We start from the raw sequence: 17,422 nt of genomic DNA on the forward strand, positions 1-17,422 counted from the left end.
AGCACCGCCTTCCTAACCTGCAATCTTCTTCCTGACCTCTCCGCCCCCACCCCCACTCTGGCCTATCACCCTCACCTTGACCTCCTTCCACCTATCGCATTTTCAACGTCCCTCCTCCCTACCTTTTATCTTCGCCTGCTGGACACTCTTTCCTCATTCCTGAAGAAGGGCTCATGCCCAAAACGTTGATTCTCCTGCTCCTTGGATGCTGCCTGACCTGCTGCGCTTTTCCGGCAACACATTTTCATCTCCAATAAGACACAATCTAACAAGTGCCCCTTGACATTCAGTGCTATTACCATCACTCTATTCCCCACAATTAAAATCTAGGAGATTACCATTGACTGAACTTGAATATTGCAGTCAACAACTCACTTCCTGACTCCCCAGAGCCTGTACACCATCCATAAGTCATAAGTCAGGAGTGTGATGGAATACTCCCCACTTGCCTTGATGAGTACAGTTCGAACAGCACTCACAAAGCAGCCTATTTGATTAGCATCACATCCACAAACATTCAGTAACTCCACTACCAATGCTCAGTAGCAGCAGTATACGCCATATACAAGATGGACTGTAGAAATTCACCAAAGATCCTTAGACCTTCCAAACATACAACCACGTTCATCTGAAAGACAGTCACCAGATACATGGGAATGCTACAACCTGCAAGTTCCGGTTCAAGCCACTCCCCATCCTTACTTGGAAATATATTGAAATTCTTTTAATGTCGCTGTGTCAATATCTGGAATTCCCTACCTAACAGCATTATGGGTCTACCTACAATAAATGGATTGCAGCAGTTCACCGCCTTCTTGAGGGCAACTAGGGACCGGCAACAAATGATGCCCCAGTCAGAAAATGAATACAAAAAAAATCTAATCTAATAGTAACCATCCAACCTCTGTCAATTGTAATAAAAACCCACCTGGTTTATTAATATTTTTTAGGAAAGGAAATCTATTATCCATACCCAGTCTGGCCGACATGTAACTCCAGGCTCACAGCAACGTGGTTGACTCTTAAGTGATCTCTGGGCAAATGGGTGTGGGCATTAAATGCTGGCTAAGCCAGTGATGCCATTACCCCATGAATTAATGTTTTTAAAAACTACCAAGCAATGATTTGCTTATTTATACACTTATATATCTTCTGTCTACTTTAAGCAACTCAGCCTGGTTATTACATTTCTGTATTAGCACAGTATATTCTCATGACACATCTCTCCCAAAGAAAAAGCATTTTGGAAATTGCTTTGCAGAAATTGAGTGGAAGTCACAACTCTCGAAATATACATGGAGGCCCTCTCTATCTCTTTCTCATGAGCTCTGTCACTCGCTCCCTGTGTCCATCTCTTTAATGCATTGCCTGAGTCTGAAGTACAACTATCCTCCAGAAAATGTTACAATTGCCATCAATTTTCCTCCAAGTTTCATGAATGGTACACAATACCTTTGTAGAAATTGAGTATAGAAATAGGCTGTTCCGCAAAACCTCTGTGTGAATAGACTGTTCTGCAAAACCTTTGTATATGAGCAGTATCTTAAACCAGGTGACTGCTGTGTTCTTGTTACCCTCTTTCTCCTTGTCTTCAACCACTCATTGAATGTATTTTTAAATGTTGACGTGCTTCATTCACTAACTGTAATGATTCCTCATCCATTTGTCTAAAAATGTTTTTTCTACCATGTGCCTAAGTCTCTTATACATATTTTCTTTTTCCAGATCCCTTTTAACCATAGAAACAATTGTTTCTTTCTATATTTTCTCACATTTCCATAGTTTTAAACAGCTCACACTTAAATGAAAAACTTCCCATGTACTTTAAACAAGTGAAAAATAAGTAAATAACTTATACAGTCATCTTTTCTAGCTAAACATGAGTATAAAAGTAAAAGGTAACATGGAACATAAACCAAAATGTAACATGACTACATTTGCATAAAAACGACAGATCTTGAAATGTAATAGGAATTTCCATCTGGAGAGTAGTTAATTGACCTGAATTAACTGCAAATGTTAGTCAAAAATTAAAAGGCATACTTTCAGATCTAAAAAAATTACCATTGGAATAATTTGAAATAATAAAAATTGGATTTTTTTAAACAAGCATTCTTTTTTTTAATCCAAACTAATTATTTATCTTTCTTATGCAGAATGCAACAAATGAGATTTCAAAGCATTTAGCTATGAACAAAACTCTAAAAGCTGACCAGCAAGAAAAGGATGAACAGATTCAACAACTGCAGGAAAGGTAGGAATGGTTCTGCAGTTTGTGTGTGGCGCAGCCTAGTGGTTGCCTTTCTTCAAAGAAACGCCTCCATTTAGATAAAATAGTTATCTTCGGTATGTATTCTAATTTACATTAATTTACAATAAAAGTGTGCAATTTGAAGCACTAAAATTTAGAAATCACGTATATGTTATGTTTTATTTTAAATATATTAATTGCAGAACAACAATTAGTCTATTTTTCATCTTGGATACACATAATTTTTGTGAATTTTAAAAAAACATAACGATTTTATTAGCAGCACCATTACTTTCATGATCAGCTAAGTACATGTGATTCTCGGTAATGAATAGAACAGTTAAACTTTTGGTGCCACTTCAAATTAAATAAATGCTTCTGTTGCTGGCAAGGTCAGCATTTATTGTTGATCCCCAATTGACCCTTGTTGTGAGGGACTGCTCTTGTGAAGGCACAGTGCTGTTAGGTAAGGAGTTCAATGATTTAAATACAATGATGATGAATGAAGACCAACAGATATGCAAATTCAGATCGTGTGTGATTTGGTTAGAAGATCGGACAGAATGGTTTTCCCATGTATGTTCTGCCGTTTGAGTTGCTGCAGACATCGTTTGATGGTACATACTGCAACCATAGTGTGTCAGTGATGGAGGGACAGAATGTTTAAGAACAGGAGAAATAGGAGCAAGGGGAGGCCTTTTGGCTCTTCAAGCGTACACTGCCATTCAACAAGACCATGGATGATCTGCCGCAAGCCTCAACTCCTCTTTTGTGCCAGTTCAGAATAGCCATCAAGTCCATGATATTCCAAAAAATTATTTACTTCTTCTTTAAATACTTAGTGACCAAGCCTCCACAAGTCTCTAATGCGTACGATTTCAGATATTCACTAACTACTGTAAGTAGAAATCCTTTTGCATCTTAGTTTTAAATTCTGTAACTATGTCCCATTGTTTGAGATTGCTCCACTATTGGTAACATCTTCTCAACATTTACATTGTCGAGCCCCCTCAGAATCTTGCATGTTTCAATAAAGCCAGCCTTCACTATTTTAAACTCTGATGAATAAAAACCTAACCTGATTAGCCATTCTTGATAAAGACAACCATTTCATCCCAGGAAGCATACTAGTGAATCTCTGTTGTCCAGTCTTCAGTGCCAGTAAATCCTTTTATAAATATGGTGACCAAAATTGTACAGTAATCCAGGTGATGCCTCACGAACAACCTGTACAATTCTAACATGTTTTTCACTTCTAACCTGTTTGCAATAAAGACTAAAATTCTATTTGCTTCCTTAATTAATTGTTGCACCTACATGCTCACGTTTTGTATTTCATGCACAAGAACATGCTGATCCTTTTGTGCTGAACGTCTTTGGAGTCTCTCTCTATTTAAATAATAATCAAGCATTTGATTCTTCCTATCAAAGTTCATGACCTCAATTTCCAGCATTCAACTCTATCTGGTACGTTTTTGCTTGCTCACTCAATCTGTCTATATCCCCTTGAAAATTCCTGATGTCCTCATCACAGCATTTCCTCTCACCTATTTATGTCTCATCAGTCAATTTGGATACATTACACTCTGCCCCTCCTCCAAATCATTACAAAAATAATAAATAATTGAAGCCCCAGGAACAATCTTTTTGTATCTCCACTAGTGGTGTCTTTCAAACTGAAAACACTCATTTTTACCAACTCTCTCTCATTTATGTGTTAACCAGTCCTCAATTCATGCTACTATATGAACCACCCCCACCCCAGGTCTGTCAGCTCTAATCACATGCAATAACTTTTTTATGTGGCACCAAATTGAATGCCTTGTGAAAATCCCAATACAGCATCTATTGTTTCCCCTTTATGAACACTACTTATTATATAGAGTCGTGGAGATGTACAGTACGGAAATCGACCCTTCTGTCCAAATCATCCATGCTGACCAGGCATCCTAAATTAATTTAGTCCCATTTGCCAGGGCTTGGCCCATATCTCTCTGCATCCTTCCTATTCATATGCCCATCCAGATGCTTTTTAAATGTAGTAATTGTCCCAGTCTCTACCACTTCCTCTGGCAGCTCAGTCCATACACGCCAGTCCTCTGGTTCTGGACTCTCCCAACCAAGGGAAAAGATCTTGTCTATTTACCCTATCCAAGCCCTTAATGATTTTATTAAGTTACCCCGCAGCTTCCAATGCTCCAGGGAAAACAGCCCAAGCCTATTCAGTCTGCCCCTGTAGCTCACGCCCTCCAACCCTGACAACATTCTTGTAAGTCTTTTCTGAACCCTTTCAAGTTTCATAACATCCTTCTGTTATGACACGGCGGTGAACCCTTCTGTTAATTAAACCAAACACCCAGAAAAGCTCACCTCACCTGGTAATCTGTTAAAATATGAGTGACAGAGAACTCCCATATTCCACTATTTGAAGAAAGTAATATCAATTTATTCTTTAACTCTAAAAGTGAACATTAAACAACAACTCTTTACAACCCTAAGCCCCTTTTCTCTTAACTGCTTATTATCTGCCTCCAACTCTATAACAATACACAGTTCCAATAAAAAAAGTTATTAAAATTTCATCAATTTAATTTCAAAACCATACAGTGGCTGTCATCTCCAGTATTTTTCTTCTTTCAGCTGAAGATCTCCTTGGGTCATCCTCTTTCTCTTTTACTGCGAAGATGTTTCATATGAAAAATGTACCTTTGATAGAGAGTGTTTTTTTGAATGGCAGTCTTTCTCAATCGCAGTTATTCTCTCGATGGCCGAGTTTCAACAAGCCTGTTTCTTTTATACCCCCAACATCGATTCGTCTCATTGGTTCAATGTTGGCAAAAACAATAAATTCAAACTCGTTGGGTTTTAGTAACCTTGGGCATAATTTAAACTGGTTAAATTTGAATTGTTGTCAAAACAGCAACCAACTCAGGTATCTAATTCACAGCCAAATGTTACATATTTTCAATTTTCCAGTGCACTCTGAGACTGCTAGCTAGTCATCACAGGTGCTTGTAAGCTTTCAGTTCAGAACAGCATTTGGCGTCTCTTAAAGGTACAGTACACGCCTTCAACTTCATAAGACTTCCTATGGGAGGGAGAGCAGAATTCCACACTATATTCCAAAAGTGGCCTCACCAATGTCCTGTACAGCCGCAATATGACTTCCCAACTCCTAAACTCAATGCTCGAACCAATAACGGAAAGCATATCAAACACCTTCTTCACTATCCTATTTACCTGAGACTCCACTTTCAAGGAGCTATGAACCTGCACTCCAAGGTCTTTTTGTTCAGTAACACCCTCCAGGACCTTGTCATTAAGTGTATAAGTCCTGCTCTGATTTGCTTTTACAAAATCCAACACATCACGTTTATCTAAATTAAACTCCATATACCACTCCTCAGCCCATTGGACCATCTGATCAAAATCTCATTGTACTCTGAGCTAACCTTTTTGGCTGTCCACTATACTTCCAATTTTGGTGTCATCTGCAGACTTACTAAATATACCTCCTATGTTCACATTCAAATCATTTATACAAATGACAAAAAGCAGTGGACCCAGCACGGATCCTTATGGAACACCACTGGTCACAGGCCTCCAGCCTGAAAAACAACCTTCCACAACCACCATCTGTCCTCTGCCTTTGAGCCAGTTCTGTATCCAAAAGGCTAGTTCTCCCTGTGTTCCATGTTGTCTAACCTTGCTAACCAGTCTACCATGAAGAACCTTGGTAAATGCTTTACTGAAGGTCAATTAGATCACATCCACTGTTCTGGAATCATCATCCTCTTTGTTACTTCTTTAAAAAAACTCAATCAAGTTAGTGGGACCTGATTTCCCATGCACAAAGCTATGTTGACTATCCTAATCAGTTCTTCCCTTTCCAAAAAATATAAATCCTGTCCCTCAGGATTCCCTCCAACAACTTGCCCACCACCAATGTCAGGCTCACTGGTCTATAGTTCCCTGGCTTTTAAATAGTGGCACGACGTTAGCCAACCTCCAGTCTTTCGGCACCTCACCTGTGACTATCGATGATATAAGTATCTCAGCAAGGGGCCCAGTAATCACTTCTCTAGCTTCTTACAGAGTTCTAGGGTACACCTGTAGATTTATCCACTTTTATGCATTTCAAGACATCCAGCACCACTTCCTCTGTAATATGGACATTTTTCAAGATGTCACCATATATTTCCCCACATTCTATAGCTTCCATGTCCTTCTCCACAGTAAACACTGATGCAAAATACTCGTTTAGTATCTCGCCCAACTCCTGTGGTTCCACATAGGCTGCCTTGCTAATCTTTACTGGGACTATTCTCTTCCTAGTTACCCTTTTTTCCTTAATATATTTGTTAAGTCCCTTTGGATTCTCCATAACCCTACTTGCCAAAGCTATTTCATGTCCCCTTTTTGCCCACCTGATTTCCCTCTTAAATATACTCCGACTGCCTTTTCACTCTTTTAATGATTCACTTGATCTCTGCTGTCTATACCTGACATATGTTTTCTTATTTTCTCTTAACTAAAACCTTAGTTTCTCTCATCATCCAGCATTCCTTACATCTACCGGCCTTGCCTTTCACCCTAACAGGAACATACTGCCTCTGGACTCTCATTATCTCACTTTTGAAGGTTTCCCATTTTCCCTTTACCGTCCCTTTACCTGCAAACATTTGCCCCCCCCCCCGCCCCATCAACTTTTTAAAGTTCTTAACTAATGCCATCAAAATTGGCCTTCCTTCAATTTAGAACTTTAACTTTTCGATCCTGTCTATCATTTTCCATTGCTATTTTAAAACTAATAGAATTATGGTTGCTGACCCCAAAGTGCTCCCCCAATGATACTTCAGTCACTTGCCCCACCTTATTTCCCAAGAGTAGGACATTCTCTGGTATATACATCCACGTAGTGAATAAGAAAATTTTCTTATGCTCACTTAACAAATTTCTGTTCACCTAAACCCTTAACACTGTGGCAGTCACAGTCTTATGTTTGGAAAGTTAACATCCCCTACCGTTACCACCCTATTATTCTTAGAGATAACTGAGATCTCCTTACAAATTTATTTCTCAATTTCCCACTGTTTTTGGGGGCTCTATAGTGTAACCCCAATGAGGTGATCATCCCTTTCTTATTTCTCAGTTCCACCCAAATAACTTCCCTGGACGTATTCCCAGGAACACCTTCCCTAAGTGCAGCCATAATGTTATCTCTTACCAAAAATGACTCTCCCCCTCATCTCCTTCCTTCCCCCCCCCGCCGCCCACCTTTCTATCCTTCCAAAAGCATTTGTTTTCTGGAACATTAAGCTGCCTGTCCTGTCCATCCCTGAGCTACCTCTCTGTGAGCACTATGATATCCCAGTCCCATGTTTCTAACCATGCCCTGAGTTCATCTGCCTTCCCTGTTAGGCCTCTAGCATTGCAATAAATACAGTTTAATTTATCAGTCCTACCACATTCTCTGTTTTGTTCCTGCCTGCCCCAACTGTTTGACTGGCTCCTTTTCCCAACTGTACCAATCTCAGACTGATCTCTTTCCCCATTAATTCCTTGCCCCCACCCCTGCCACCTTACTACTTTAAATCCTCCCCAGCAACTCTAACAAAGCTCCCTGCCAGTATATCCGTCTCCTTCCAATTCTAGTGCAATCAGTCCTTCTTATACAGGTCACTTCTACCCCAGAAGAAATTCCAGTGAACCCTTTTCCCCTGCACCAGCATCTCAAATATGCATTTATGTACTCTATCCTCCTACTCCTACCCTCAGTAGTTCGTAGCACCAGGAGTAATCCAGATATTACTATCCTCCAGGACCTCATTTATAAATTCCTTCCTCACTTACTAGATTCTCCGTTCAGAATCACATCCTTTTTCCTTCCTATGTCATTAGTTTCAATGTGTACAATGACCTCCTGCTGATCCCACTCCCCTTTGAGAATATTCTCCACTCTCTCTGAGATATCTTTGATCCTGGCACCAGAGAGGCAACGCACCATTCTGATTTCTCACTATTGGCCGCAGAAATGTCTGTCTGTGCCTCTGACTAAAGAGTCCCCTACCACAATCGTTCACTTGGAACCTGATGTACCCCTTGTTATATCAGAGCCAGTCTCGGTACCAGAAACTTGGCTGTTTGTGCTATGTTCGCCTGAGAGTCCATCGCCTCCTACAATTTCAAACAGCATAATTGTTTGAGATGGGGTTAGCCACAGGAGACTCCTGGACTACCTGCTGCCTCCCTCTACGACCTTTCCTGGTGGTAAGCCATCTACCTGACTACCTTAAAGAACTCTAGCAAATTTATCAGACTTGATTTCCCTTTCACAAAACCATGTTGACAATGTTTGATTGCTTTAAACTTGTCTAAATACCTTGCTAATTCTTCCTTAATTAATGGACTCTATTTCCTCAATAACAGATGTTATGCTAACTGGCCAATATTTTCCTGCTTTCTGTCTCCCTCTCTTCTTGAACAGGGGCATCACATTAACACTTTCCCAATCTGCTGAAACCTTTTGGAATCCAATGAGTTTTGGCGTATTTCAACCAATACCTCCATCTCTATCTGCAGCCATCTTGGGCACCCTTGGATGCAGGCCATCAGATCTTAGTCTGCCATCAACGCCATTAGTTTGTCAGTCACTTTATGCCTTATGATAGAGACTGGTAAAAAAAATTGTTTGTCCATTAGCACCTTAGTTATCTAGTATCTTTGGGATATTTATAGTGTCCTCCACCTTGAAGACTGATGCAATATATTGGTTTATAGTATATACCATTTCCCTGTTTCCCAATATCAGTTCTGCAGTTGCATACTCCACGGATCCCATACTCACTTTAGCAGTTTCTTTTTTTATATATATATCCATAGAAGCTCTTGTTTTTATATTTCTTGCCAATTTATTTTCATAATTAATTACCTCTCTCTTTATTAGCTTTTAGTCATTTGCTGCTAGTTCCTTAAAAATCCTAATCCTCCTACCTACTACTAGTTTTTGCTGCTTTGAATGCCTTAGCTTTTGATTGGGTACTCTCCTTAATCACTTCTATTAAACATGGGTGATTCATCCTTTTCATCGAGTCCTTTTCTTTACTTGAATAAACTTTTGCTGAAAATTATGGAATATATGCTTCATATCTGTCACTGCTCATTCACTGACCTTTCCCTTAGTCTATTTTCTAAGCACACTTTTGACCGCCTTTCTTCATACTTCTGTAATTCCCCTTATTTAAATTGAGAACACTGGTTTGAGAATTGATTTGTTCTCACTCAAACTGAACTTGAAATTCTGCCATGTGGTGACTACTCTCCTGGAGGATCCTTCAGGAATAACCACGCTCCTCACCTCCGGATTCAGATCTTCTTCTGCATGTGAAACCAGGCTGCAATAGCTCTAGAATGAGGTGGCCCTGGCAGAACCCAACTGAGTGTCAGTGAGCTAGTTGTTGTTGAATAAGTGCCATTTGATACCATTGTCCATACCTTTTAATACTTGAATGGTTATTAAAAATGGACTGGTAGATTAGTACTTGGCTGGATTAGATATTGCTGTTTTTTGTGAACAGGACCGACATGGGCAGTTTTCCACAATGACACATCCTAGTATTGTAACCGTACTGGCACAACTTACTTAGGGATGAGAAATATCTAGAAATTTACACCAAAGGAGGAGATCATTAGTCCATCAAGCCTGTGCCAGTTGATTAAGCTATCCAACTTCATTCTATTTCCAGCTGTTTGCACTAACCCTCTAGGTTACAACAGAACTTTGCAAAGATATTTTGAGGGTGATGCAGTTTCCTGCCTCTTTCACCTGTTAGGTACTGTTTCAGACCCCCACCATTCTCAGGGTGAATGGTTTCATGATAGCATTGTATTGGATCAGGAGACATCTCCAAGTATTTTACAGTGAATGAGGCTTCTTTTGAGGTGTAATCACTGTTGTAATCCATGTGGCAGTCAGCCTGCTCATGACAAACTCCTATAAACAACAGAGTGATAATGATCAGATAAACTGCTTTAAGTGATGTTAACTTAATTAAAACTAAAACTCAACCCTGAGAAACCCACCTGGAAATAACCTTCCAGTCACAAGAAAATCAATCATGACAAAGCTAGGTGAGCTGAGAGTTATGAGAAAGATGCAAAGAGACTGCAAGGGTTTTAGGCACAAGTGGAAATGGGCAAAATCATGGCAGGTGAAATGTAATGGGGAAAATTATCAAGTTATTAATTTTGGTAAGAAAAAAAGGAGAGAGCTGAATCTTCCCAAAATTAAGCGTCAATTTGGGGAATTTTCATGGAAGACTTCTCTGTGACCAACAGCAGCTTTTCTTATGTACTCTTATGGTGCTCACCTTATTAAAAATGCTACAAGCCTCCATGGCACTACTTTCATACTATCTTGCATTCAACAGCAGCAGAAGTGCTGGCCAGTGCCAAGATCTTTCAATATTCCTACCACTGTCACCATATTTAGGATCCAACTGTGTACAGTTCAAATACTGCAAGCCAGGAATTGCCTATCACAGTTTGAGTAGGTGAAGAATTCAACAGGAGATAGCTGATGAAGGAAAATTGGCACACCCTACTTTACTGAAAGGAATATGGAATTCCTGTTCGATAGGATAATGGAACTGCCGTAGAATCAGATGTCACATACTGTCAGCCTGGTCAAAGTTGCCATCTGGGTCAGTGCAGTGTCCACAGTTGGGAGGAATGGCCACCAATTCCTAATCACTCCCTTGGGACAGCTTTTTTCCAGTGGTACCAGTGCTAACAGTTATGTCAGCCACTTTCATCTCACTCAATCCCTTAACTTATCATTGAAGGCAAAAATGGCCATAATAGGACGGGCAGGAAAGTGGCCCACATTTATCTGCTTACCTCCTCCATTGGCAGGAGAGGACCATGACCACTCAAGACCTCCCGTGGTGAAGTCCTGCACTGTTTTCCTATTATCACAATGAACATACTCTTAACATGCTCAAACTTTCACCCTGTTACACAGCTCATTTGCTATCCTGTCTTCTGCAGAAATGAGCAGCACCCTAACAGCCCCTATCATATTGGATCCAGTCCCTCCAGTCAACATCATCTCCTTTGAGGAAAGTGGCAACAATCCCTCAGGGGAAGCACAGGCAAAGTTTTCTCCAGCATCTTTCACTAACTTTTATACTGACACCATGATAGGTTTGTTCGCTAGATCAGATGCTGAAGCATATTCTTTTGGGCACACACCACTGGCACATCACTGCAGTTCGAAGAGGAAATAATGCTCAGATCGCTGGCACTCCGAAGAGTGCTGAAGATCTGGCATTTGTTCAGCTCTAGGCAGGAGAAAACTTCAGGGTGTTTGTCATTAAGAACATCAATAAAGTGTACAGTATCAGCAAGCATGTTTGGCAGAGACACTCAGGAAACATAATCGCAGGTCAGAGGAGCCCACCAACGCTATCTGTATTGTGCTGGCTCCACCATGTATGTGTCTGGCTGTCTGCCTGGAAAGCTTGGCAGTTGCCAGAGGGAGCGCATCCAGCAGAGCTCTTATGGGCTTCTGAAAATGCATGAAGATCTGCACTTGATTGCTTTGGCCATTGGTGTTCCAACACCAGCAGCAAAACAATGAGTGAACCACGAACAAAGGGTTTGAGTGCTATGAAAAGCAAGCTAAGAAGCCAAAGACACACACTGTTCCAATGCATGAGATGGGTGTCTTTCCTTGCACACAAAGCAGCCTGGCTCTATATTGCCACGTAAGGTACAGACTTGATGGGCCAAAAGACATCTTCTGTCCTATATGATTCTATAATGTGCCAATGAGCTACAAAATGCAATATTCAAGCGTTGATCTCTGCCAGATATGCTTTGATGGTTTGGTACTGATGCCATCTGTGGATAGAAGGTACAGGTGGTCGTTGCTCACAGTACCCTAAAATGTTGGGAAATGCTGGCCCAGTTAAAAGCTTGGAGAAGATATCAGGGAGGTGCAGTCACCAGGTAATCACTCTGACTTTGACACTGTGAATTGATGCCTTTTGGTTTCTCTCAATTATTTAGGATAATAGCAGCCTGCATGTAAAGGAAACAAGATTAGATCATAATCGGATGTAATACATGCAAATGGGTGCCGTAATGTTCACTCGCAAGATTTTCATCTAGTTGTTGAAACCTTAAGTGAACAATGGGACTTTTTTTTACCAAATGACAAAAATCCAATTTTTCCTTGAACAAAAAAAAACAAGGAACTGCAGATGCTGGAAATCAGAAACAAAATGAAAAATTTACAGAAGGAGGGCCACTGGACTGAAACATCCACTCTGCTTTCTCTCCACAGATGCTACCAGACCTACTGAGAATCTCCAGCAATTTTGGATTTTGTTTCCCATTTTTCCTTTCTCGCTTTAGTTGCCTGTTAGCTTTGCTGTTGCCTACGTCATTCAGGGGCCATGTATATTCCACCTAGTGTATTTGTTGAATGGTGAGAAATTTTGAACAATTGATTTCTAAAGGAACCTAGACGTCCTTGTTCACAAACTATTGAAAGCAAACATGCAGGTGCAACAAGTCATTAGAAATGTAAATGGTATGTTGGACTTTATTGCTAGAGAAATTGTGTACAATTTCTTACAGCAATTTGTTGAGACCACAGTTGGAATATTGTGCAGTTTTGGATTTCTTACATAAACAAGGATACATTAAGCACAGCAGGAGTGCAGCTAAGGTTCCCGTGATACCATGTTTGTACTCTGATGAGGGATTGATGAGACTCGACCTGCATTCTCAAGAAATTTGCAAGAATGGGAGATGATCTCAATGAAATGTGAATAAATTCTTAAACGGCTCAAAGGGTATGTGAAGGAATGATGCGTGCACTGGCTAAAGGGTCTGGAACCAGGGGATCCAGTCTTAGAATAGGTGAAAGACCATTTAGGACTGGAGATGGGGAGGCACTTCTTCACTTAGAAGATGGTGAATCTTTGGAATCTCTACCTCAGAGGGCTGTGGAATCTCAGTCATTTGTGTTCAAAACAGAGATTCATATATATCTAGGTACTAAAGATATGAAAGATTTATGGGGGTAGCCTGGAAAAGTAGCATTGAAAAAGAAGGCCAGTTCTGATATAATTGAGTTGTGGACCCTGGCGCTGAATGACATGATTCTGTTCCTGCTCCTGTCTTCTATGGCAAGACACAGGATGCATTCTGAGTGGGTGATTTCAAAGCCCATTACAAAGAGGAGTTCAGCAACTCTATTATTGACCAAGCTGTTCAAATCCTATATGACACTGCTTATGGACAAGGCCTTTGGCACGTAGTGACAAAAGTAACAAGAGGAAAAGCAGTCTTGATTTCATCCCCACCAATTTGCCACAAATGCATTTCTCCATGACAGTATCAGTAAGAGGGACCTTGCACAATCCTTGTGGAGACAATCCTTGTGGTCACACTGAAAATAGCCTCCATCGTGTTGTGTGGAGCCATCAATAGGACAGACTTCAAACAAATCTGGCAACTTAAGACTGCCCAGCATATCCCCTACTCTATTATTACCGATAAGCAAGGAGATCAACCCTGATTCATTAAAGTGCAGGAGGGATTGTCAGGAGCAGCCCAGGTATACCTATAAATGAGGTACCAACCTAGTGAAGTTACAAAACAGGAAGGACTACTTGCATGCCAGATAGCATAATCAGCAAGTGATGGATGTGGCTAAGCTGTTTTACAGCTCATGGATCAGATCAAAGTTTTGCAGTCCTTCCACATTCAGTTGTAAATGGCTGTGGATAATTAAACAACTCATGAGAGAAGGAGATTCCACAAATATCCCTATACTCAATGATGGGAATCCAAGCCCAATAGTGTAAGAGATAAGGCTAAAACATTTGTAATAATTTTCAGTCAGAGTGCCGAGTGGATAATCTATCGCAACATCTTACAGTGATCCTCAGCGTGATAGATACTAGTCTTCAACTAATTCGATTCACTCCATGTACTTTCAAGAAATAGCTGGAGGCACTGGATGCTTCAAAGTCTATGGGTTCTGGAAACATTCCAACAATAGTACTGAAGACCTGTGCACAGAACTTGTTGTACACGTAGCCAAGGTGTTTCAGTACAAAACTGACATGTACCAACAATGTGGAAATTGCCCAGTTGTGTCGGGTACACAAAATGCAGAACAAATCCAACATGGCCAATTACTGCACGATAAATCTACTCTTGATCATCAATTAAGCAACGTTTGCTTAGCAATAAACTGCTCATAAGAACGTAAAAACAAGGAGCAGGGCTAGGCAATTCAGCCTCTTGAGCCTGTTGTTCCATTTGATATGATCATGGCCTCTTATCTTGGCCTCAACTGAACTTCCTCCCCACTCTCCAATACCCTTCAAACCATTATTAATTAAAATCTATATATCTCTGTTTTTAAATTCACTCAATGTCCCAGTTTCCACTGAATTCTGAGGTAGTGAATTCCACAAATTGGTGGAATTCGAGAGAAGTAATTGCTTCTAATCTCTGTTTTATGTCTGCTATCTCTTATTCTATAGCTATGACCGCTTATTCTAGATTGCCCCACATGAGGAAACATCCTTTCTCCAAGTACTCTGTCAATCCCCTGTATCATTTTATATCTCATTCAGAAGTCCTCTCATTCTTCTAAACTCTGGATATTACAGGCCTAAACCGCTCTCTCAGCTTAAGACAAACCCCTCATCTCTGGAATTAATCTAATGAACCTTTTCTGAACTGTCTCCAATACAACAACTTACCTCCTCAAGGGGACCGAAAATGTGTGCCGTTTTCTAGGTGCAGTCTCATTAGTGCTCCGTACAGTTGTATTTTTATACTCTATTCCTTTAGCAATAAATGCCAAAATTCCACTTATCTTCCTTATTACCTGCTGTGCCTGAAATTTAGCATCATTGATGCTTAGTTGGGGTCTGCCAGGGCATCTTACTCCATACTTCATTTCAGCTCTAGTTCAACATGAATTTCAGAGTAAAATGATACTAACCGTCCTTGACATCAAAGTCTCATTCAACTGAATATGGCATCAAGGAGTCTCAGCAAAATTAGAGTTAATATGAATCAGGAAAAACTCTCCACTTTTTAGAGGTATACCAAGTACAACAAAAGATGGTTGTGATTGTAGGACGTAAGTTATCTCAGTTCTAGGACATACTTGCTCAGGGTATTATCTTAGCTCCAACCATCTTTAGCTGCTTCTTCAACATTGTAATGTCATAAGTGGGGATGTTCTCTAGTGATTGCACAATGTTCATTATGATTCACAATTCCTCAGATGCTGGAACAGTCCATATCCAGAAAGAGCAAGAGCATAAGTCAAATTCCAGTTATTCCTCTTCAATGGCAATTTGGGTATAACTAGACCGAATGGGCAGCAGTGGTTCAAAGGCGGCTCATCACCACCTTTTCAAGGCTAACTAGTATGGGCAATTAATGCTGGCCCAGCCAATGTTGTGTACATCAATGAATGAATACAACAAAATTCCTCTTTCCTATAACTTCCTGCCTCTAATCCAGTTTAAGATCCAAATTGCCCATGGACCTTATCAACTGTTGATATTTTTCTTCTCAAGTATGACAGAACCTAATCAACAGGCTTCCTAAACTCCTTATCAACGACATCAAGCATCTTCATCAAATCTCCTAGTTACCTGTTCAAAACATCAATCAAATTAGTCAGCCATGACTTTCCCTAATCAAATTAATACTTTCTGTCCTGAAATAACCTGCGACTTAGTTTGTACTGCCCCTCAGGTTATTTTCATAGATCCGTGTTAATGACGTTGGCATGACTAGCCTGTTTGTACCAGGTGTATCCCTTCATTCCTTATTAAACAATGCTACAACATTGAAGTATTCCTGCTCTCTGACACCATATCTGTAGCCGGAGAGGATTGGAAAATTGTGGTTAAAGAGTGCAATTTGGAATACATGTCCTTTGGACTTGGCAATTATGTACTTTCAAAGTTGCTAACGTTTAATATTTTCTCTTTTATTTAATGTATATTATTCAGTATATCACAGGTATCCTCTTTACATTGTCTGCATTTTCTACATCTTGTGAAAACATATGCAATATATTCATTAAGAAAAACATTAAATTGTTCAAGAAACATGTACTGTGATGTAGGAATTCAGTGGCCTTTTCCAGTTGGCTGAACTCCACTGTCAAACAGTAATTAAGCAACTAATAAACTATGATCAACTTTAGCCATAGCAAAGATGTAATATACTTAAGGTATGTCAAAAGCTTCCAAATACTTTTCAGAAGTTAAATGTTACATGGAATAATTGTATGTCACATTAGGCCAGCCATTGATATTCTTTATGAATTAGTATCAAATCTTATTTACAGGAACAGCATTCGGTTAACAGGTGTGAATGATCAGTTAGATTAACATTTTTGATTTACACTGTGACATCAAGTTCTGAGCCTTGAGCATCTCCCTTAAATTAAGTATGCCATTGAGGCTGCTTGGTTGCTGAAGTGTTTGAAGCTCAAATTATTTTACAGATCTCCAATAACAGCAATGTATGAGTTTGCACGACAGCATTGATTTTATGTTCAGATTTTAGAAGCAAAAGGAAAAAGCATGCAGGCTGGAAATGTGACACGTATAAAACAGAAACTGCTGGCAGAAGTAATTCAGCCCAATGTACTGGGAAAGTGAGGTTAATGTTGCAGGCGCTTTCTGATTTATAAACTTCTTTTCCAATATTTATGATTTTTAATGAAGATTGATAGTATAAATACTGTTTTCCTATTTCTCCTTTTTAATTTAAGCTTTTAGCTTTCAAATACTGTTAATTAATTAAAATAAATTATTTAATATAGCCCCAACAAATTAAAATCCATTCACTACACATCAATTTATAGCAAAGCATACTGATGCCATGCATTCAGTCAAAAATTACTTTTTGGAAGATTAGTAGCATACATTTTATCACATAATATGGAGTTCACCCTGGATAAGTGCGAAATGATTCATTTTGGAAGGTCGAATTTGAATCCTGAATATAGGCTTAAAGACAGGATTCTTGGCAATGTGGAGGAACAGCAGGATCCTGGGGTTCACATACGTAGATTCCTCAAATTTGCCACCCAAGGTGATAAGAAGGCGTATG

At 39.8% G+C, this 17,422-nt stretch overlaps 1 protein-coding gene across 1 annotated transcript in view; it reads left to right on the top strand.

Annotated features, from left to right (window-relative positions):
* The window catches only part of cntln (centlein, centrosomal protein), a 469,267-nt gene that overhangs the window by 369,207 nt on the left and 82,638 nt on the right, over positions 1–17,422 (top strand). The window contains exon 21 of the mRNA XM_043717668.1: positions 2,157–2,254. Within this exon, the coding sequence (XP_043573603.1) occupies positions 2,157–2,254 (98 nt within the window). The remainder of the gene's footprint in view (positions 1–2,156; positions 2,255–17,422) is intronic.

This window comes from Chiloscyllium plagiosum, chromosome 2 (assembly GCF_004010195.1).
Source record: "Chiloscyllium plagiosum isolate BGI_BamShark_2017 chromosome 2, ASM401019v2, whole genome shotgun sequence".
Lineage (NCBI taxonomy): Eukaryota > Metazoa > Chordata > Chondrichthyes > Orectolobiformes > Hemiscylliidae > Chiloscyllium > Chiloscyllium plagiosum.